The sequence below is a fragment of the Scyliorhinus canicula genome, chromosome 16 (assembly GCF_902713615.1).
Source record: "Scyliorhinus canicula chromosome 16, sScyCan1.1, whole genome shotgun sequence".
NCBI classification, from domain to species: Eukaryota; Metazoa; Chordata; class Chondrichthyes; order Carcharhiniformes; family Scyliorhinidae; genus Scyliorhinus; species Scyliorhinus canicula.
Window position 1 is genome coordinate 69422711 of NC_052161.1, and position 22539 is coordinate 69445249.

The 22539-nt window shown below is 47.6% G+C and overlaps 1 protein-coding gene across 14 annotated transcripts in view; it reads right to left on the reverse strand.

Annotated features, from left to right (window-relative positions):
- The window catches only part of fam13c (family with sequence similarity 13 member C), a 170329-nt gene that overhangs the window by 24497 nt on the left and 123293 nt on the right, over positions 1-22539 (reverse strand). For all 14 annotated transcript variants that reach the window (XM_038821992.1, XM_038821986.1, XM_038821987.1 and 11 more), the window contains 2 exons: positions 20330-20540; positions 7887-8025 (listed from right to left, as the gene is read on the reverse strand). In XM_038821992.1, the coding sequence (XP_038677920.1) occupies positions 7887-8025; positions 20330-20540 (350 nt within the window). The remainder of the gene's footprint in view (positions 1-7886; positions 8026-20329; positions 20541-22539) is intronic.

Genomic DNA, 22539 nt, shown 5'->3' on the forward strand with positions numbered 1-22539 from the left:
GGGGGATGGAACGTTCACCTGACCCTTGGAGGTGGACAGGGTGCATAGTGAACTAGCGAAGTAGCCGCATGTAGGTGACCCCGCGAGGGCGATAGTGGTGAGATTGCACAGATATTTTACGGTGGGCCAGGCAGACACGGAGCTGTAAGTGGGAGAACACCATCCTGCACATTTACCAAGACCTAAACGCGGACGTAGACAGGAGGACAGCGATATTCAACCAAGTAAAGTCGACCCTTTTCAAGAAGAAGGTGAAGTTTGGACTGCTGTATCCGGCCCGTCTTTGGGTCTCCTCTGAGGAGCAACACTTCTATTTTGAGTCACCCGAGGAAGCGGTGGACTTTGCCAGAAGGAAAGGGCTGGCAGGGGACTGAGGTGTTTGAATTTTGCTGCAGTGTTCATGTTAAAAATGTTTTTGGTGGTGTGGGTTGGAGAGGGGAAGGTGTCTGACATCTATAAGGTAATGCAGGAGGTGGAGGAGTCGTCAGTGGAGGAGCTGAAGGCTAAATGGGAGGAGGAACTCGGGGAGCAGATAGAGGACGGGACTTGGGCGGATGCCTTGGAGAGAGTTAACTCTTCCTCCTCATGTGCGAGGCTTAGTCTCATCCAATTTAAGGTGCTGCACCGGGCCCACATGTCCGGGACTAGGATGAGTAAGTTCTTTGGGGGTGAGGATAGGTGCACCAGATGTTCGGGGAGTCCAGCGAACCACGCCCATATGTTCTGGGCATGCCCAGCACTGGAAGAATTCTGGAAGGGGGTGGCGGAGACGGTGTTGAGAGTGGTTGGATCCAGGGTCAAACCAGGGTGGGGACTCGCGATCTTTGGAGTTGCGGTAGAGCCGGGAGTGCAGGAGGCGAAAGAGGCCGGTGTCCTGGCCTTTGCGTCCCTAGTAGCCCGCCGAAGGATTCTGTTACAGTGGAAGGATGCAAGGCCCCCAAGCGTGGAGACCTGGATCAGTGACATGGCGGGATTTATAAAATTGGAAAAGGTCAAATTTGCCCTGAGAGGATCAATACAAGGGTTCTATAAACGATGGCAGCCTTTTCTGGACTTCCTGGCTCAGAGATAGGTAACTGGGTCAATAGCAGCAGCAACCCGGGGGGGGGGGAGGGGGGGGGGGGGAGGGGGGGGTGCACTATTGTAGTGTCTATTCTGTAACTTTATAGTGTGTTAATTTGCGTTGTTGTTAAAATGCTGTGTTGTTCATGGAGGGGGGGGCGAATGTATATGATTGTTAATATTATTGTTATTTTCGGTATTTTACTAAGGTGTGTCAATGTTGTATAAAATCAAAATTTTTCAATAAAAATTATTTTAAAAAGAAAAAATGTTTTTGGTTTTGCACTACGTTCGTAATGCCTTCTGTATCGATCCTGGAACTGCCGTATATATTTTTTTTGTAAGTTAAAGTTTGCATTTGTACTGGTGGGGGATGGAGGTGTGAATTTTCGATGTGGGGTTTTTCTTTCCTTTTTGTTTCTTTTGGTTAACTGGGCTGGGAATGTTTTCTCTTGAATATGTGTGTCCGAGCGGGGGAGGGGGGGGGGAAACAACAGGTGGGAAAATGTTTGGTGCCATGGGGGGGCTACCTAGCTAGCTGGGTGGGCTGGCTCACGGAAGCGCAGTGGAGGGTGAGCAGATGTTATACTTGTTGAAGCGGGCTGTTCTTACTGGGCTGGTATTTGGGGAGAGGGGTGAGAATTGCACTTCTGACAGGGGACGGACTGTTGTTGGGGGACAAAAGGGACTTCTGGGACGGAGGCTGTCTGGGGGCGGGCCTGTGGATGCGTGGGGCACAAGCTGGAGACTGGCCTCAGAAAGATGATGCCTGATTGGCGGAGGGAGGTGGCGAGAAGCCCCCCCCCCCCCCCCCCCCCCCCCCCCCTCCGCGACCAGGCTGATCACGTGGAACGTTAGAGAGCTAAATGTTAAGAAGGCACGCGTGTTTGCGCATTTGAGGGGATTGAAGGCAGATGTGGCAATGTTACAGGAGACGCATCTTAGGGTAATCGATCAGACTAGACTAAGGAAGGGATGGGTCGGGCAGGCACTTATTCGGGGCTGGTCTCTAAGACTAGAGAGGTCGCGATTTTGATTAATAAGCCAGTGTCATTCGGGGCGGGAAGAATAGTGGCGGATGTGGGACGTCGGTACATCATGGTTAGCTGGAAGGGCTGCCAGTGGTATTTGTGAATGTTTATGTGCCAAACTGAGAGGATGTGGAGTTTATAAGATTGGGGAAGATCCCGGACCTGGACTTGCATAAGCTGGTCATGGGGGGGAGACTTCAACACAGTCATTGACCCAAGGCTAGCCCGGTCGAGCTCAAGGACAGGCAGAGTGGCAGCAATGGCAAAGGAGCTAAAGGGGTTTATGGAGCAGATGAGGGGAGTGGACCCATGGAGGTTTGGGCGGCCGAGAGTGAAGGGTTCGCTTTCTACTCACACGTACATAAAGTGTACTCCTGGATCAACTTTTTTATCCTGAACAGGGCTTTACTGACGGGGGTAGTGGACACTGAGTACTCAGCGATCACGGTCTCGGATCATGCCCCACACTGAGTGGACTTACAGGTGAGCAAGGAGTGTGGCCAGCGCCCGCATTGGAGATTGGATGTCGGACTGTTAGCGGATGAAGTGATGTGCGGGCGGGTGAGGAAATGTATCCAGAACTATCTGGAAGTTAATGACATGGGGGAAGTCTCGGCAGCAATGGTCTGGGAGGTGCTGAAAGCGGTGGTCAGAGGGGAGCTGATTTCGATACGGACCCACAGGGAGAAGGTAGATGGAGCAGAGACAGATTGACTGATAAAGGAAATACTACAGGTTGACAGGAGATATACGGAGACCCCAGAGGCAGGGCTTTTAAGGGAACGACAGAGGCTACAGGCGGAGTTCGGCTTGTTAATTACAGGGAGGGCGATGGAGCAGCTGAGGAAGGCGAGAGGGGTGATATATGAGTATGGAGAGAAGACCAGCAGAATGCTTGCACAGCAGCTTAGAAAGAGGGAGGCAGCCAGGGAAATTGGGGAAGTGAAGGACAGAGACGGGAACTTGGTCGGAGATTCAGCAGGGGTTAACAGGGCGTTCAAGGAGTTTTATAGCAGGCTGTATGAGTCGGAACCCCCAGCTGGGCCGGAAGGGATGAGGCCATTCTGAGGGCGGCTGAGGTTCCCGAAGGTGGAGGAAGGGCTGGTAGAACAGCTGGGGGCTCCGATTGGCATGGAAGAAATAGCAGAAGGGCTGAAGGCCATGCAGCCAGGTAAAGCCCTGGGATGGATGGGTATCCAGTGGAGTTTTATAAAAAGTTCTCTGGGATATATGGGGTCGCTGCTGATGAGGACATTTAATGAGACAAGGGAGAGAGGGATGCTTCCCCCGACGATGTCACAGGCCACGATCTCATTGATCTTGAAGCAGGAGAAGGACCCGGAGCTGTGCGGGTCCTACAGAGCGATCTCCTTATTAAATGTTGACGCCAAACTGTTCGGCAAGATCTTGTCCTCAAGGATCGCAGACTGCGTTCCGGATGTGACTGGGGAGGACCAGAGGGGATTTGTTAAGGGCAGGCAGTTGGCGGCCAACGTTAGAAGACTGTTGAATGTGATCATGATGCCCCCAGAGGGTAGGACGTAGAGGTAGTGGTCGCAATGTACACAGAGAAGGCATTTGATCGGGTGGAATGAACCTATCTGTGGGAGGTGCTGGAGCGGTTTGGGTTGGACGGGGCTTCATCAACTGGGTTAAGCTGCTGTATCAGGCGCCCGTGGTAAGTGTACGGACAAACAGGTTGACATTGAGCTATTTTAGGCTGCACCGGGGGTGCGAGGCAGGGGTGTCCCCTCTCCCCGCTGCTGTTTGTGCTGGCCATAGAGCCTTTGGCAATTACACTGAGAGCCTCAAGGGGCTGGTTCGGGGAGGGGTGGAACAGAGTCTCGCTATACAGAGATGACCTGCTCCTATATGTTTCTGACCCACGAGAGGGGATGGGAGAAATTATGAGGATTCTGGGGGAATTTGGCCAGTTTTCGGGTTATAAATTGAACATGGGGAAAAGTGAGATGTTCGGGATCCAGGCAAGGGAGCAGAAGAGGCGTCTGGGGGAGTTGCCATTTAGAGTGGTAGGGGGCACGGGAATGGGAACGGCTACATAAGCTAAATTTGACCCGACCAGTGGACCAAATGAAGGAAGACTTCCGAAGGTTGGAAATGCTCCCGCTATCACTGGTTGGGAGGGTACAGACAGTGAACATGCCGGTCCTCCCGAGATTCCTCTTTGTTTTTCAGTGGCTCCCCAACTTTATTTCACGGGCCTTTTTTAAACGTGTAAACAAGGTGATCTCTGGCTTTGTATGGGCGGGCAAGACCCCATGAGTGAAAAAGGGGATTCTGGAGCGTAGCCAGGAGGAGGGCGGGCTGGCACTCCCGAACTTTAGCAATTACTATTGGGCGGAAAATATGGCTATGATTAGGAAGTGGGTGGTGGGGAGGGGAGAGGTCGGTGTGGGAGCGAGTAGAGGCGGCATCATGTAAGGGCACGCATTTGGGGGCATTGGTAACAGCGCCTCTGCCGTTCTTGCCGGCCCGGTACTCCACCAGCCCCGTGGTGGTGGTGGCCCTGAGAGTCTGGGGGCAATGGAGGAAACATGTGGGAGCAGAGGGAACATCGGTTTGGTCTCCAATCTGCAATAATCATCGGTTTGCCCCGGGGAGACTGAATGGAGGGTTTCGGAGATGGCAAAGAGCAGGGATCGAGAGGATGGGAGATCTGTTCATAGAGGGGAGCTTTCCCAGCCTGAGGGAGTGGAGGAGAAATTTGACGGGAGGGAATGAGTTTAGGTACCTGCAGGCGCGGGACTTCCTATGCAGGCAGGTCTCAACCTTCCCGCTCCTACCACCAAGGGGGATACAGGACAGGGTAGTTTCCAGAGTATGGGTGGGAGAGGGGAGTGTTTTGGACATCTATAGAGAACTCATGGGGTCAGATGAAACGCAGACCGAGGAGCTGAAACACAAATGGGACGAGAAGTCAAGAGGAGAGATAGAGGATGGTCTCTGGGCGGATGCGTTGAGTGGAGTCAATGTGTCCACATCATGTGCCAGGCTCAGCCTGATACAATTTAAGGTCGTTCACTGGGCTCACATGACAGTGGCCCGCGGGGATGAGCAGGTTCTTTGGGATAGAAGGCAGTTGTGCAAGGTGTGCGGGAGGACCAGCAAACCATGTTCAGATGTTCTGGGTATGCCGGAAGCTTAGGGGATTTTGGCAGGGGTTTTCAGATGTCATGTCCAAGGTGTTAAAAACAAGGGTGGCACCGAGTCCAGAGGTGGCGATTTTCAGAGTGTCGGAGGATCAATAGGCAGACGTTCTCGCCTTTGCCTCCCTGGTAGCCTGGAGACGGATACTATTAGCTTGGAGGGACTCAAAGCCCCTGAAGTCAGAGACCTGGCTCACTGACATGGCTAGCTTTCTCTGTCTGGAGAAAATCAAGTTCGTCCTGAGAGGGTCAATGTCAGAGTTCGTCCGGAGGTGACAGCCATTCATCGACTTCTTTAAAAAAAAATAACCTTCAGCAGAGAAAGGGGGGTGCGGGGCTTAGCTTAGATAAGTGTGTAAGAAAAGTGGGACCTGTGAAGGAGGAACACGGCCTTTGCACTATGTTTAAATTTGTATGTGCACTGTTTCTTCTGTTATTATTACAAAATCACAAATACCTCAATAAAATGTTTTATATAAAATATAATAAGTAGGGTGAAATTCCAGTTAGTAATAAGACGGGGCAGGAGAAAGTAGGGAAAGGGAACGGTACAACTGCCAAATACGAGGACATAAAGGGCGAGATTTTCCAGCCATTCCTGCCGGTAGGATCGTCCGGTCCTGAAGTTGACCGTTCTCCGTTCCCCCACCCACGGGTTCCTCAGTGGCAGAGGGTGCAAACAAGGGGAAACCCCATTGACAGCAGCAGGACCGAAAGATGCCACCACTGGCCAATGGCAAGCCGTCACCACAAAACATGCTGTGGGGGGGGGGGGGGGGGGGGGGGGGGGGTGACTTCTACGCAAAGTGTTTAAGTGCCATTTTCAAATAAGGCATTAAATTGTGCTTTGGGTGTTTAATCAATAGCTTTTGATTTACATTTGTTGATCATAGTGTGAAAATTAGAGGCAAACGGATATATATTCCCAGGAAAACAAGGATTTCCTTGCATCACAAGTTAATGGACTGCGAAGGATTGATGTCAGAAGAAATGTTCCCCTCATGAAGATTAGTGGGCATGTGGAACAGACTTAGAATCATAGAATCAGAGAATCTACAGTGCAGAAGGAGGCCATTTGGCCCATAGAGTCTGCATCGGCCCTTGGAAAGAGCACACTACTTAAACCCACACCTCCACCCTATCCCTGTAACCCAGTAACCCCACAAAACTTTTTTTTTGGACACTAACGGCAATTTAGCATGGCCAATCCACCTAGCTTGCACATCTTTGGACTGTGGGAGGAAACCGGAGCGCCCAAAAGAAATCCACGCAGACACGGGGAGAAGAAGAGCAGACTCCTTACAGACAGTGACCCAAGCCGGGAATCGAACCCAGGTCCCTGGCACTGTGAAGCAACAGTGCTAACCACTGTGAAACCGTGCCGTCTAGTAATAGCTAATGCTGCATTAAAGAGCTATAGAAGTAAGTAGCTCAGAATGAATTCAGGGAAGGGAATACAGTGTTAGAATGACAGACCAAGCTATTTATCTTTTATCCATTTTGCCAGTGGCTCAATGTTTACTTAAAGAAGATAAATAAATGTCAAGTGCTTACAGTTTCTGTTATTGGTAATTTAAAGGTGGTCATGGAAGTCAATCAGTCCAACCTGAGCACCAGAGATGTGAAAATGGAAAGAGAAATAAGAGATAGGTAAATGAGGTATTTAAAGTTTCTCTTGGATTACCTTGAGAAAGTTTTAATTTTATCTCAAAATATTTAATAGGTGTGGAGGCATCCATTTTTGGATTGATAATACAAGCTGCATGCAACCTTAGGTCAGTTGCCCTTTCCACATTTTCTCATTGCCTTAAAATATATATTAAGTTGACATTAGTTTTTGTGTCACAGAACTGAAATAAGGGGTCACAATTTCAAGGTGAGAGGGGGGAAGTTTAAGGGAGATGTGCGTGGAAACTTTTTTACGCAGAGGGTGGTGGGTGCCTGGAACGCTTTACCAGCGGAGGTGGTAGAGGCGGGCACAATAGCATCATTTAAGAGGCATCTAGACAGATATATGAACGGGCGGCAACAGAGGGAAGTAGACCTTGGAAAATAGGAGACAGGTTTAGATAAAGGATCTGGATCGGCGCATGCTGGGAGGGCCGAAGGGCCTGTTCCTGTGCTGTAATTTTCTTTGTTCTTTGTTTGTTCTTTGATTCCAACAAGCACAGATATGAATCTTAAGTACCGTAAAGCAAATGTTAAAGAGGCAGCCTCAGAATATATATTACAGCAGCACAGTAGCATAGTGGTTAGCACAATTGCATCACAGCTCCAGGGTCCCAGGTTCGATTCCCGGCTTGGGTCACTGTCTGTGCGGAATCTGCACATTCTCCCCGTGTGTGCGTGGGTTTCCTCCGGGTGCACCGGTTTTCTCCCGCAGTCCAAAGATGTGCAGGTTAGATGGATTGGCCATGATAAATTGCCCTTAGTGTCCAAAATTGCCCTTAGTGTTGGGTGGGGTTACTGGGTTATAGGGACAGGGTGGAGGTGTGGGCTTGGGTGGGATGCTCTTTCCAAGAGCCGGTGCAGACTTGATGACCTCCTTCTGCACTGTAAATTCTATGATTCTATGATTCAAAATCAAATAATTTTAATATAGGTTATTAAATCTATAATCACATACTCGGTATTTCTTTTCCTGCTCAAATTTTTCTTCATATTTTCGTATTTTCTTTCTCAAGTTCTGGATCTGTTTTGTCAGTTGCGTCACCAACATTGGACTGTTCTCAGCTTCTGAATTCACCAGTGTAGAGTTTCTTGGCCTTGAAGGGGAGAACAGGGTTAATTCAAAACATAGCAACTCAGTGACTATCACAGCAATGCTACAACTGGGGAAACATTCACAGAAACTCAAATATTTCTTTGAGCAACAACTACTACCAAAAAGACAATTTTTTAAAATATATTACAGGAATGAAACCATTTTCTGAACACAAGGAATTACAATGAGCTGGTTTAGCACAGGGCTAAAAAGCTGGATTTAAAAGCAGACCAGGGCAGGCCAGCAGCGCGGGTTCAATTCCCTCACCAGCCTCCCAACAGGCGCCGGAATGTGGCGACTAGGGGTTTTTCACAGTAACTTCATTTGAAGCCTACTTGTGACAACAAGTGATTTTCATTTCATTTCATTTCAAGTCCCATTTGTGCACTATATTACTCTTCCATCTCATATTTTTTCCAATTGTCTCCAGAAAAGAGAACATTCACCATAGCTAAACGCGCTTGCTATGAGACTTTGTTCCCATTAGTTAAATCGCACCCATTATCTGAATACAATGGCATACAAGCGTAAGAACCTCACATGTCTATATCGCAAAATTGCTTAACCCTGGATTGTTGTTTTCCGCATTCATTATGGTGGGTGGAACATTCCAATTTGCTGGTGCAAAAGCAGAATTCAAAATTTTGTTAAATGGATGAGAGAACAACTTTGCAATACGGTGTTGACAATCAGCAAGTCTAAACAACTGAGCATAACATCTAACTGCACAGTCTTGGATCTGCCCTGTCGAATGAAAGGCCGCAAAAGTGGAATACTTGAATACATTCAGCACAGTAATGAGAGTTAGCACATAGGACAGTACTAGGTTACACAAATAAGTCAGTGAATACACTTCATTAAGTACCTCATTAATAGTAAAATGCTTTGGAATAGCCTGAGGTCAAAAAGGTGCGACAGCAATGTAAATTTTTTCATTCTGTAATGGGAGAGTTTGACATCTATATCTTGGGTTAATTTTAATAAGTCACTTTAAACAATACAGCCCCAGTGGGCAGCAATTATTATACTTCCATCAAAAATGTTGTGGGGTGTATTCATGGGCAAACAATAATCTATAATTTGGCAAATCTACTCAGGTATTTCACTAAAATAGAGTCATCTTCCTCTTCCTGGGCTCTCTTTATTCGCCTCTATGTGGTGTACGAGGAGATGCAATGAAAAGAAATGGAAGTACACTTTATTTGATTTTTAAATCATTCTTTAAAATATCTGGGAACTATCCAAGCCATTCCAGAGGGATCAATTTTACACAGATATAGAACCACCCCTCAGGCAATATTTAATCAGGTGTTACACATGGGGAAAGAACAATGAGGGCACTTTTATGAGGCTCAGCTTATTGGATATGAATGTGATTGGGTGAGAGAACTATAATCATAGAACCTCAACTCATTAAAGTGCTCTCAATGCAGGCGAGCTCCTGCCTGAGAAGTGGGACCAGGTTGCACCCATGAGTTATTACAGAAGGGCCTTCTTATGGAACAGGGAGAATCACCATAGTCAGCAACCCAACCTCCCTGACATCAGACACTCAAAAGCAGACAGGCTAGGGTCCTCATCGTTGTCAATGCTCTAAGAAATGTGAAAGATGCTTCATTTGAAATAATGGAGGGTAAAAATGCTTCAAGGTATTTGTATGAATGATTCACACTCATAAAAAGAAAAACATGAAATGGTTACTTTTTGCTTGACGTCATTCACATTGCTCTGAAAATGTCTCATCTCATCTTATTTCAGATGCTAAGCGGAGTCAGGCTTGGTATGGATGGGAGTCAGCTTGGGAACGCCAGGCTCTGACTGGATACACAAATTTTGCTGCAGTATCATACACACTTTCTGCATTACCCCATTTTTCCTCATCTGCTTAGTTAACCTCCCAAACCCGTGACTTTGGCCACCTCGAAGGACAGGGTGCATGGGAATACCATCACCTCACAATGTATGAACGCTCCCTCGAATCTAAATCAGGGGAAACAATCACTGGCCAAAGTAAATCCCCCCTCTTCAGGGGGGTTTAAACTAATTCAGCAGGGGGATGGGAACCTAAATTGTAGTCGCAGTGTACAGGGTGTTGAGAGTAGTGAGGTCAGGGATAGGGTTAAAAGTTCGAAAGAGGGCACCGGCAAGCAAGACGCTGGTTTGAAGTGTGTCTACTTCAACACCAGGAGCATCCGGAATAAGGTGGGTGAGCTTGCAGCATGGGTTGGTGCCTGGGATCTCGACGTTGTGGCGATTTCGGAGACATGGGTAGAGCAGGGACAGGAATGGTTGTTGCAGGTTTCAGGAGTTAGATGTTTCTGTAAGAACAGAAAAGATGGTAAAAGGGGGGGTGTGGCATTGTTAATCAAGGAAAGTATTACGGCGGTAGAAAGGACGTTTGAGGACTCGTCTACTGAGGTAGTAAACATGGGCCGAGGTTAGGAACAGGAGAGGAGAGGTCACCCTGTTGGGAGTTGTCTATAGACCTCTGAATAGTTCCAGAGATGTGGAGGAAAGGATTGCAAAGATGATTCTCGACAGGAGCGAGAGTAACAGGGTAGTTGTTATGGGGGACTTTAACTTTCCAAATATTGACTGGAAATATTATAGTTTGAGTACTATAGATGGGTCAGTTTTTGTGCAGTGTGTGCAGGAGGGTTTTCTGACACAGTATGTAGGCAGCCAACAAGGGGCGAGGCCACATTGGATTTAGTACTGGGTAATGGACCCGGCCAGGTGTTAGATTTAGATGTAGGTGAGCACTTTGGTGATAGTGATCACAATTCGGTTATGTTTACTTTAGCAATGGGCAGGGATAGGTATATACCGCAAGGCAAGAATTATAGCTGGGGGAAAGGCAATTATGATGCTATTCGGCAAGATTTAGGATGTATAGGATGGGGAAGGAAACTGCAGGGGATGGGTACAATTGAAATGTGGAGCTTTTTCAAGGAACAGCTACTGCGTGTCCTTGATAAGTATGTACCTGTCAGGCAGGGAGGAAGTTGTCGAGCAAGAGAACCGTGGTTTACTAAGGAAGTTGAAGCACTTGTCAAGAGGAAGAAGAAGGCTTATGTTAGGATGAGACATGAAGGCTCAGTTAGGGCACTTGAGAGTTACAAGTTAGCCAGGAAGGACCTAAAGGGAGAGTTAAGAAGAGTGAGGAGGGGACACGAAAAGTAATTGGCGGATAGGATCAAGGAAAACCCTAAGGCTTTCTATAGGTATATCAGGAACAAAAGAATGACTAGAGTAAGATTAGGGCCAATCAAGGATAGTAGTGGAAAGTTGTGTGTGGAATCAGAGGAGATAGGGGAAGTGTTAAATGGATATTTTTCGTCAGTGTTTACACTGGAGAAAGACAATATTGTCGAGGAGAATACTCAGGTTCAGTCGACCAGGCTAGATGGAATTAAGGTTCACAAGGAGGAGGTGTTAGCAATTTTGGAAAGTGTAAAAATAGATAAGTCCCCTGGGCCAGATGGGATTTACCCTAGGATTCTCTGGGAAGCCAGGGAGGAGATTGGCTTTGTCCTTGTCCTTGATCTTTATGTCGTCTTTGTTGACAGGAATAGTGCCGGAAGACTGGAGGATAGCAAATGTTGTCCCCTTGTTCAAGAAGGGGAGTAGAGACAACCCTGGTAATTATAGACCTGTGAGCCTTACTTCGGTTGTGGGTAAAATGTTGAAAAAGGTTATAAGAGATAGGGTTCATAATCATCTTGAAAAGAACAAGTTGATTAGCAATACTCAACACGGTTTTGTGAAGGGTAGGTCATGCCTCACAAACCTTATTGAGTTTTTTGAGAAGGTGACCAAACAGGTGGATGAGGGTAAAGCGGTTGATGTGGTGTATATGGATTTCAGTAAGGCGTTTGATAAGGTTCCCCACGGTAGGCTATTGCAGAAAATAAGTAAGTATGGGACTGAAGGTGATTTAGCGGTTTGGATCAGTAATTGGCTAGCTGAAAGAAGACAGAGGGTGGTGGTTAATGGCAAATGTTCATCCTGGAGTTCAGTTACTAGTAGTGTACCGCAAGGATCTGTTTTGGGGCCACTGCTGTTTGTCATTTTTATAAATGACCTGGAAGAGGGTGTAGAAGGATGGGTTAGTAAATTTACAGATGACACAAAGGTCGGTGGAGTTGTGGATAGTGCTGAAGGATGTTATAGGATACAGAGGGACATAGATAAGCTGCAGAGCTGGGCTGAGAGGTGGCAGATGGAGTTTAATGCGGAAATGTGTGAGGTGGTTCACTTTGGAAGGAGTAACAGGAATGCAGAGTACTGGGCTAATGCCAAGATTCTTGGTAGTGTAGATGAACAGAGAGATCTCGGCATCCAGGTACATAAATCCCTGAAAGTTGCCACCCAGGTTAATAGGGCTGATAAGAAGGCATATGGTGTGCTAGCCTTTATCAGTAGGGGGATTGAGTTTCGGAGCCACAAGGTCATGTTGCAGCTGTACATAACTCTGGTGTGGCCGCTCCTGGAGTACTGCGTGCAGTTCTGGTCACCACATTATAGGAAGGATGTGGAAGCTTTGGAAAGGGTTCAGAGGAGATTTACTAGGATGTTGCCTGGTATGGAGGGAAGGTCTTACGAGGAAAGGCTCAGGGACTTGAGGTTGTTTTCGTTAGAGAGGAGAAGGCTGAGAGGTGACTTAATAGAGACATATAAGATAGTCAGAGGGTTAGATAGGGTGGACAGTGAGAGTCTCTTTCCTCGGATGGTGATGACCAACACGAGGGGACATAGCTTTAAACTGAGGGGCAGTAGATATAGGACAGATGTCAGAGGCAGTTTCTTTACTCAGAGAGTAGTAGGGGTGTGGAACGTCCTGCCTGCAACAGTAGTAGACTCGCCAACTTTAAGGGCATTTAAGTGGTCACTGGATAGACATATGGATGAAAATGGAATAGTGTAGGTCAGATAGGCTTCAGATGGTTTCACAGGTCGGCGCAACATCGAGGGCCGAAGGGCCCGTACTGCGCTGTAATGTTCTATTTTTGTCTTTGCTCTAAGATGGGCAAGGTTAAACAAATGAACCACTTGCTGGAGCACTACCTAGAACAGTACTCCAGGGTCAAACATTGTCACTGTTGCTGCCCTTAATGCAGTTCAGCCGCTGCCAGGCACGGACGAGTTAGACGACCAGCCAATGGAACCGGAGTTCAGCAATGCCATGGTTCTCTTGCCAGCAGAAAGGCACCTGGAAAGGACAGCATTACCCCAGAAATAATAAAGTGCGTCAAGCCAGCTATACTCTCAAAGCTCCATCAACTGCTTTGCCTGTGTCGGGATGAGGGAACAGTGCCATTGGACATGCGCAATACCAACATCATCACCCTCTGTAAGAACAAGGGTGACCACAGTGACTGCAACAACTACCATGGAATCTCCCTGCTCAGCACAGAGGGGAAAGTCTGTGCCCGGGTCGTTTTAAATAGTCTTTTACAGACACAGTACGGCTTTCGTGCGGAGAGCTTCGCTAACGACATGGTATTCTCCCGTCGCCAGCTACAGGGGAAATGCCGTGAACAATGGATGCCCCTCTACGTCGCCTTCACAGATCTTCCCAAACACTTTGACCACGTCAGCAGACATGGCCTCTTCAATTCATTAGCAACGGTCGGATATCCACCAAATTTATTAAGCATCATCGTTTTGCTCCATGAGAAAATGAAAGACACAGTCCAGTACAACGATGCCCCATCAGCCCGCTCTCTCCATATTCAGTGGTGTGAAACAGGTGTGTCCTTGCACCCACACTGTTTGGGATTTTCTCCTCACTGCCGCTCTCTCCTGCATTCAAGTCTCCAAGAGAAGGAATTTTCCTTCACACAAGATCAGATGGCAGCTGTTTAACCTTGCCCACCTTAGAGCAAAGACAAAAGTACAGAAAGTTCTCATCGGGGAATTCCTCTATGCTGACGATGCTGCATTCACATCTCACACTGAAGAGTGCCTGCAGAGACTTAGTAACAGGTTTGCGGAAGCTTGTAACAAATTTGGTTTAATCATCAGTATCAAGAAAATCAATATCATGGGATAGGACTTTAGAAATGCTCCATCCATCGATATTGGTGACCACACTCTGAAAGTGGTCCAAGAGTTTAACTATAGAATTTTAAAAATAATTATCATTATTGTCACAAGTAGGCTTACATTAACACTGCAATGAAGTTACTATGAAAATCCCCTAGTTGCCACATTCCGGTGCCTGTTCGGGTACACTGAGGGAGATTTCACAATGTCTAAACTACCTAACAAGCATGTTTCCGAGACTTGTGGGAGGAAACCGGAGCACCCGGAGGAAACCCATGCAGACACGGGGAGAACGTGCAGACTCCGCACAGACAGTGGCCCAAGCCGGGAATCGAACCTGGGACCCTGCTGTGAAGCAACAGTGCTAACCACTGTGCTACCGTGCCGCCCGTTCTTTGGGCTCAGCCAGTACTAGCAACCTGACTCCCGAAGCAGAAACCAACAGCCACATTGGAAAGGCGCCTGCTGCTATGTGCAGATTGACCAAGAGGGTGTGGAAAAATGGAGTTCTCACATGGAACACAAATTTGAAGTTGTTTCAAGCCTGTGTCCTCAGTATACTGCTTTATAGTAGCAAGGCCTGGGCAATGTATGACAGCCAGGAACGACACCTCAACATATTCCACCTTCGCTGCTCCAATGAATTCTTGGCATCAGGTGGCAGCAAAGATGGAATATGTTGAGGTGTCGTTCCTGGCAGCCACACATTGTCCAAGCCTCACTGCCATAAAGCAGGATACTGAGGATATAGAAATCCCCAAGGTAGCTAATGTTCCCAGCATGTATGCCGTACTGAGCCAGCGGCACTTAAGATGGCTTGGATATATGAGCGACATGGAGGATCCCCAAGGTCATATTATACAGCGAGCTCAAAACCGGCACCAAACACACTTGCCGCCAATCCCATCTGATGTCTGCAAATGTGACCTGAAGTCCTGTGACATGGACTACAAACTTTGGGAGAAATTTGCCAGCGATCAGTCAGAGCTGCTGAACATCAGTGAAGGAGGGAGTGAAAAGAGGGCACGAGAAAAGACACAGCAGCTCGACAGACATGAGATGATACCGCATAGAGAGATCCAGATGCTGCCAAACCAAGCAATGACCCACTGGCGCATATCTGTTGTCCTTTAAGATAGGGAGTCCAAGAGGAATTATAATATTTGAATGAGGATCTATGCTTTTGTCCAACTCTCTTGTGAAACTGCCCTAGGGGATGGAGAGGCATCATTTATGTCTTCAACAACTGACTTCCAACACCTCTTTCTGGTGCTGGATTGTTCTGTCTTTCATCAGGATGTCAGTCCTGCATGACGTGGGAAGTCCGCCTTTGGGGCAGGAAAACAAGAGAACTGAAGAGAGGAGCACAGTAGCACAATGATTAGCACTGCTGCCTCACAGTGTCAGGGACCCAGGTTTGATTCCGACCTTGGATGACATTCTGTATGGGGTTTGCTCGTTCTCCCCGTGTCTGTGTAGATATTCTCCGCATTTCCTTCCACAGCCCAAAGATGTGCAGGTTAGGTGGATTGGCAATACTAAAATTGCCCCTTGGTGTCCAAGGATGTGCAGGTAAGGAGGATTGCCGATTTTAAAATTGCCCCTTGGTATCCAAAGATGTGCAGGTTAGGTGGATTGGCGATGCTAAATTGCCCCTTGGCGTCCAAAGATGTGAAGGTTAGGTGCGGCTACAGGGTTATGAGGATAGGGCAGGGTAAGGGGCGTAGTAACGCGCTCTTTCGGAGGGTTAGTGCAGATCCGATGTGCCGAAAGACCTCCTTCTGCACTGTTAGGATTCTATGGTCAGCAAGAGCAGCTGGGAGATGAGGGAGGAAGAGGGCACTGCAGGAGGAGAGCACACATGCAGCAGGTCTTCAGGAAGGGCCCTTCTACCTGAATGTCAGGGGACAGCAATGTGTCAGGGTCTTCACTTCACTAACGAGGCAGCATGTCACCTCTTGCACTCATAATGAGCCTGAAACCAGGGGGTGGACAGCACAGCCAGTGGCTGTCAGGATTATTGAGGCCCTTCACTTTGACATAACAACTTGCATTTCATACCATCTTTAATGCAGTATAATGTCCCAAGGCTCAAACCCTGGTCCCCCTTGGTCCCAAGCCTGCACCAGTCAACTATGACTTATTTATTCCAAATGGGCCATCAGGTCACAGACTGGCTGTTGGGTGTCAAGAGCTACCGCTTCACACATGGCTTGTGACTAATGTTAGGAGCCCAGAAATATCATCTAGCGGGTCGTAACTGTGCTCAAGCAGTGCATCCACTCAGGAGGAACTCTGTAGGAGAACTCTGACTGTGGATCCAGATTTGTGGCCCATTTGCACGGAACTGTGCAATAATGCAAGTCCAGCGCTTCCCAGTATCTGGCCAACAGGTAATGCGAGGAGCAGCACAATGCCAAATTGCCCCTTAGTGTCCAAAAGGATAGGTAGGGCTACTGGGTTATGGGGATATGGTGGGGGAATGGGCCTAGGTAGGGGTTTCTTTCAGAGGGTCAGTGCAGCCTTGATGGGATGAATGGCCTCCTTCTGCACTGTAAAGTAGTGATTCTTAGAGGAGAAAGAACATGAGCATCAGCTACCAGTAAGAAACAATAGAGGCATCAGTACAATGGTGCCTCAGAGATATCTAGAGGACCAGACTAATGCTCTGGAGGTTACAGCTTCAAATAGCTCAGCTGGCTGCACAGCTGGTTTGTGATGCAGAGCGAGACTATCAGCGTGGGTTCAATTCCCAAAGCGGCGGAGGTTACTCATGAAGGTCCCGCCTTCTCAACCATGCACCCTGCCTGGTGACCCTCAGGTTAAATCACCAGCAGTCAACTTTCCCCCTCAAAGGGGAAAGCAGCCTATCTGAGACTAAGGTGACTTTACTTTTCCTTATTATTTACGGGATGTGGGTATCGCTGGTTAGGCCTTCAGAAGTTGGTGGTTAGTTGGTTAGTTGCCTTCATGAACCACTGCAGTCCTTGAGGGGTCAGTACACCCACAGCGCTGTTAGGTAGCAAGTCTCAGGATTTTGCCCCAATGAAGGAACTGCGATATATTCCCAAGTCAGGGTGGTGAATGACTTGGAGGGAACCTCCAAGTGGAGGGGTTCCCAGCTATCTACTGCTCTTGTCCTTCTAGATGGTAGTGGTCGTGGCTTTGGAAGGTGTTGTCAAAGGAAATGTAGCAAGTTACTGCAGTGCATCCTGTAGATGGTACAGATGGCTGCCACTGTCCGTTGGTGGTGGAAAGTTTGAATGTTTGTGGAAGGGGGAGCAGTCAAGTGGGTTGCTTTGTCTTGGATGGTATCGAGCCTCGAGTGTTGTTGGAGCTGCACCCATCCAGGCAAGTGGAGATTATTCCATTACACCCCTGACTTGTGCTTTGTAGATGCCGGATAGCTTTGGGGAGTCAGGAAATGAAATGAGTTACTCGCTGTAGGATTCCTAGCCTTTGACCTGCCCTGGCAGCCACAGTATTAATGTGGCTAGTCCAGTTCAGTTTCTGATCAATGGTAAACCCCAGAATGTTGATTGTGGGGGATTCAGCGATGGTAATGCCATTGAATGTCAAGGGAAGTGGCTAGATCCTCTCTTATAGGAGATAGTTATTGCCTGGCACTTGTGTGGCGGGACTGTAACTTGCCAGCCCAAGCCTGGATATTGTCCAGATCTTGCTGCATTTGGGCACGGACTGCTTCATTATCTGAGGAGTCGTGAATGGTGCTGAAAATTATGCAGTCATCCGCAAACTTCCCCACTTCTGACCTTATGATGGGAGGTCATTGATGAAGCAGCTGAAGATGGTTGGGCCTAGGACATTACCCTGAGGAACCCCTGCAGTGATGTCCTGGAGTTGAGATGATTGACCTCCAACCACCACAACCATTTTCCTTTGTGCCAGGTATTACTCCAACCAATGGAGAGTTTTTCCCCTGATTCCCATTGACTCCAGTTTAGCTAGGGCTCCTTGAAGCCATACTCAGTCAAATGTTGTCTTGATGTTAAGGGCAGTCACTCTCACCTCACTTTTGTCCAAGAGACTTTTCATTTTATCCTTTTAATTGTTTCTAAAAGCTTTCCCACCACTGAGGTTAAATTGGGTCTGCAGTTGCTGGATTGATCCTTGAACCGTTTTGTGAACAAGGATTTAACATTTGCAATTCTCCAGTCCTCTGGCACCATGCTGGGTATTTAAGGAGAATTAGATCATTCGGACTAGAGCTCCACAATTTACAACCTTACTTTCTTTTTTTTCTGTTATTTTTTTATAAATTTAGAGTACCCAATTCAGTTTTTCCAATTAAGGGACAATTTAGTGTGGCCAATCCACCTACCCTGCACATCTTTGGGGTGTGGGAGTGAAACACACGCAAACACGGGGAGAATGTGCAAACTCCACACGGACAGTGACCCAGAGCCAGGATCGAACCTGGGACCTCAGCGCCATGAGGCAGCAATGCTAATCACTGCGCCACCATACTGCCCTTCAACCTTACTTTCTTCAGCTGCGCTGGGTGCATCTCAACATAAGAGTCACACAGCCTGCTCTTTATCAATTTTTAACCCATCAAATATCTCAAATACCTTCTCTTTCACTTTGACTTGGGCAGCAACTTGTACATGGAAGAGGCTGGAGCACTATCCTTGAATTCCTTCCCTAACAGCACAGTGCCTGTACCTACACCTCAAGGACTGTAGTATTTCTAGAAGGCACCTCACCCCCACAACCCCACAAATGTGCAGGGTAGGTGGATTGGTCATGCTAAATTGCCCCTTAATTGGGAAAGAAAAATAATTGGACACTCTAAATTTATTTTTAAAAAGTAACATAGGAAACGCAGCCAACACGTACACAGCTATCTCCCACAACCAGCAATGGGACAACGATTAGGTCATGTTTTAATAATGACCCTTTGCTTCATCTATTTTCGTAACGTTGGTTATGGGATAAATATCAGTTGAGAAATCCGAGAGACCCTGCTCTTTTCTGAAATGGAGCCATGGGATGTTTTACATGAGATAGCAGACAGAGTTTCACTTTAATGTCTCATCCAAAAGACTGCGGGTGCGATTCTCCGCTCCCCACGCCGGGTGGGAGAATCACGGGAGGGCCGGGCGACTAATTTCACGCCCCCCTGGCGCCCCCCGCGATTCTCCCAACCCCCGCTCGGAAGAATCGCCGCTCGCCGTTTTTCACGGCAACCGGAGATTCTCCGACCCGGATGGGCCGAGCGGCCTGCCGTTCGTGACCGGTTCACGACGGCGGCAACCACACCTGGTCGCTGCCGTCGTGAACATGGGCGCCAAAGGCCCGTTTGAAGCTTGTGGGGGGCGGAGAGGGGAGTGAGCACCACGGCCGTGCTCGGGAGGGGACTGGCCCGCGATCGGTGCCCACCGATCGTCGGGCCGGCGTCTCAAAGCGACGCACTCTTTCCCCTCCGCCGCCCCGCAAGATCACGCCTCCACGTCTTGTGGGGCAGCGGAGGGGAAGACAGCCACCGTGCATGCGCGGGTTGGAGCCGGCCAACCTGCGCATGTGCGGCTGACGTCACATAGGCGCCGCGCCGCATCATTCTCGGCACGCCGCCTTAACGCAAGCATCAAGGCCCGGCAGCCGAGAATAACGGAGCGCCGCTCCTAGCCCCCCGGGTGGGGGTGAATACGGTGAGAGGAGCGGCCTCCGAGGCCGTCGTGAAACTCGGCCGAGTTCACGACGGCCTTCACAATTTTTCCCGGGAGCGGAGAATTCCGCCCTGCATTTCCAACTGTGCAGCTCTCCCTCAGGACTGCCCGAGCAATGACAACCTAGATTAGGAGCTCAGGCCTTGAGTGGGGCCTGAACACACAGCATTCTAACTCACAGGAGAGTGCTCCTAAAAATAGAAATAATCTTTATTGTCATAAGTAGGCTTACAGTAACACTGCAATGAAGTTACTGTGAAAAGCCCCTAGTCGCCACATTCCAGCGCCTGTTCGGGTAAACAGAGGGAGAATCCAGAATTCTCAGCTGGTACGGGAATTGAACCTACATTGCTGGCCTTGTTCTGCACCACAACCAGCTGTCTAGCCCACTGAGCTAAACCAGCCCTAACTGAGCCACAACATGAATCTTAAATGATTATTCTATAGATTAGCATAATACACGTGAAACACAAGAGGAAAAAAACATTTTAAATGAAAATCATGTTCAAATCTGTATTTTGCATATATAAAAGTTTTAAAGTGTAATAAATATACTCCTTTTCTTACATGATGAAGAGCTGAGCACTTGGTGGAGAGGGGGCAGCTTCCGTGTCCAACACAAATCTTTGACTCTTGCTGAAACTTGAGCAACGTGGCGATATTAGCGGATTGTCCCCTTCTGCGATGTGGTGCAGCAATCTGCCAGCCCCCAGGGATCGATGGGCTTCTACTCCATTCTCCAGCTCACTCTGCCAGCTCTCAAAGGCGGGAATTGGCTCTGCAACATTAACCAGACTGTTAGAAGTTTGCTCTCTTACTTCGAGCTACAGTTAAGGCAAAAAAGTTGTCAGTTTATTATGCAGTCTTCTTGTACATAGGGAAAAGTAAAATATTGGTAGCAAAACCAGGAATAGAGTGATATAACTCAAAATAACTAATCATAGATGTATCTATGCCATGTATTGTAACACAATTTCCAGGTTGCAGGGGAATCATGTATTCAATGACACTTACATTTGCTTGATAGATGAGATATTTCTATCAATCAATGGTTTGATTGATCTGTATTTGATTTTAGCATGTGCAGTGATCACCAAGCCTTTGCAATGGCTAAATGGAGCTCTCTGAGCCCTCCGCTGAATCTCGTCAATAGGCGGTCTTCAATGATGTAGTCGTTAGTTGGGGTGCACCACAGCTGCAGTCTGGGGTATTTGATTGTTAATCTGGCAACTGATCCTTGATAGCTGTACTTGATTGTTTAAGCCTGTGGGTGGAGCTGGAGAGCTAATTAAACAGAAAAGCGTCCAGAGAAGATCTGATCTGAGGTCATGTGTGTGCAAAATCCTGAGATATTTTAAAGTCCTGTAAATGAACCTGTCTGGATTTAGAACTAGTATTATGTCAGCATTGCTCTGAGAAAAATCAGACACATATGATGTACAGCAATCCGGCAAATACGTAACAAAATTGCCATTAAGGAAGATCGAGAAAGTTTAACTTAACCAATTCCAGAGCCATTCCTTTCACTGCTGGGAGATCCTCCTATCTCATGGGAGCAATGGATTGCGGGGTTCAAGACCTACTTGCTTGCTACAGGAATGGACAATCCGGATGTAGGAGTGATTGGTAAGAAAACAATGATAGTTAATTCAGCAGTGCATAGACTATACATCTACATTTGACTTGGCAGCAAGTACTCTCAAAAAATACTTCAGGCCGGAGGACCGTGTGATGACCAAATATATACATCCTGTCATGATCCCAGGGATATAGCGAGTCCACAAAACACTATATGGCAACAGTGCGGCAATTAGCTTCTACAAGTAAATTTGGCACATCAACCGATGGACTAACTTGTGACCAATTAATTGAAAAGACTTCAATTCCAAGAATTAGAGAAGGTCTCCTCATGGATGATGATGACTTAACTTTGGAATAAGCCACAACCTTTGCCGTCCAAATCGGATATGCCGTGTTAAATCCAAAGAGGTTACACAGCAATCCACCCTGCGACTCAGGATTGCGGACACTGCCTGCCCAACCAGCTCAAGTGCAAAGGAAAGGTTACAGAGAAGGAATCTCGGCAGTCCCATCAGGATCATATACCTTTAAAACAATGCCAAAATTGTGGGACTGCTCATCCAATCACGGCGCCATTTTCAGCTTGAGACAAAAAGTACAACTCATGCTCTAAGTAGAACCGTTCTGCAAAAATGTGTAACAATAATAATAATCTTTATTGTCACAAGTAGGCTTACATTAACACTGCAATGAAGTTACTGTGAAAATGCCCTAGGCGCCACATTCCGGCGCCTGTTCAGGTACACAGAGGGAGAATTCAGAATGTCCAAATTACCTAACGGCACATCTTTTGGGACTTGTGGGAGGAAACCGGAGCCCCCGGAGGAAACCCAGGCAGACACGGGGAGAACGTGCAGACTCCGAAGGTCATCAAAGAATAAGTTGAAGAGTTTCTCCTGGAGAGTGAGGTACAGCATGTTTGTAGAATCACAAAAGATAAAGTACCACATAATTTTAGTAAGTTCTCAGTCAAGATCGCAGGCATCTCAAAGTCACTCCTTGTCGATGTTGGTGTGAAAGTATCAATATTGAGCAACAAACTCTACCATCAGTATTTTTCAGAACTTCCTTTCACTCCTGCAACTGGCATTCTTCAAGTTTATGACAAATCTATCTTTCCCTCTAAAACAATTCCAATTCCGATCCATTACAAAAATGCCACCCTAGACAGGTTCACTTTATATGTACCTAAATAG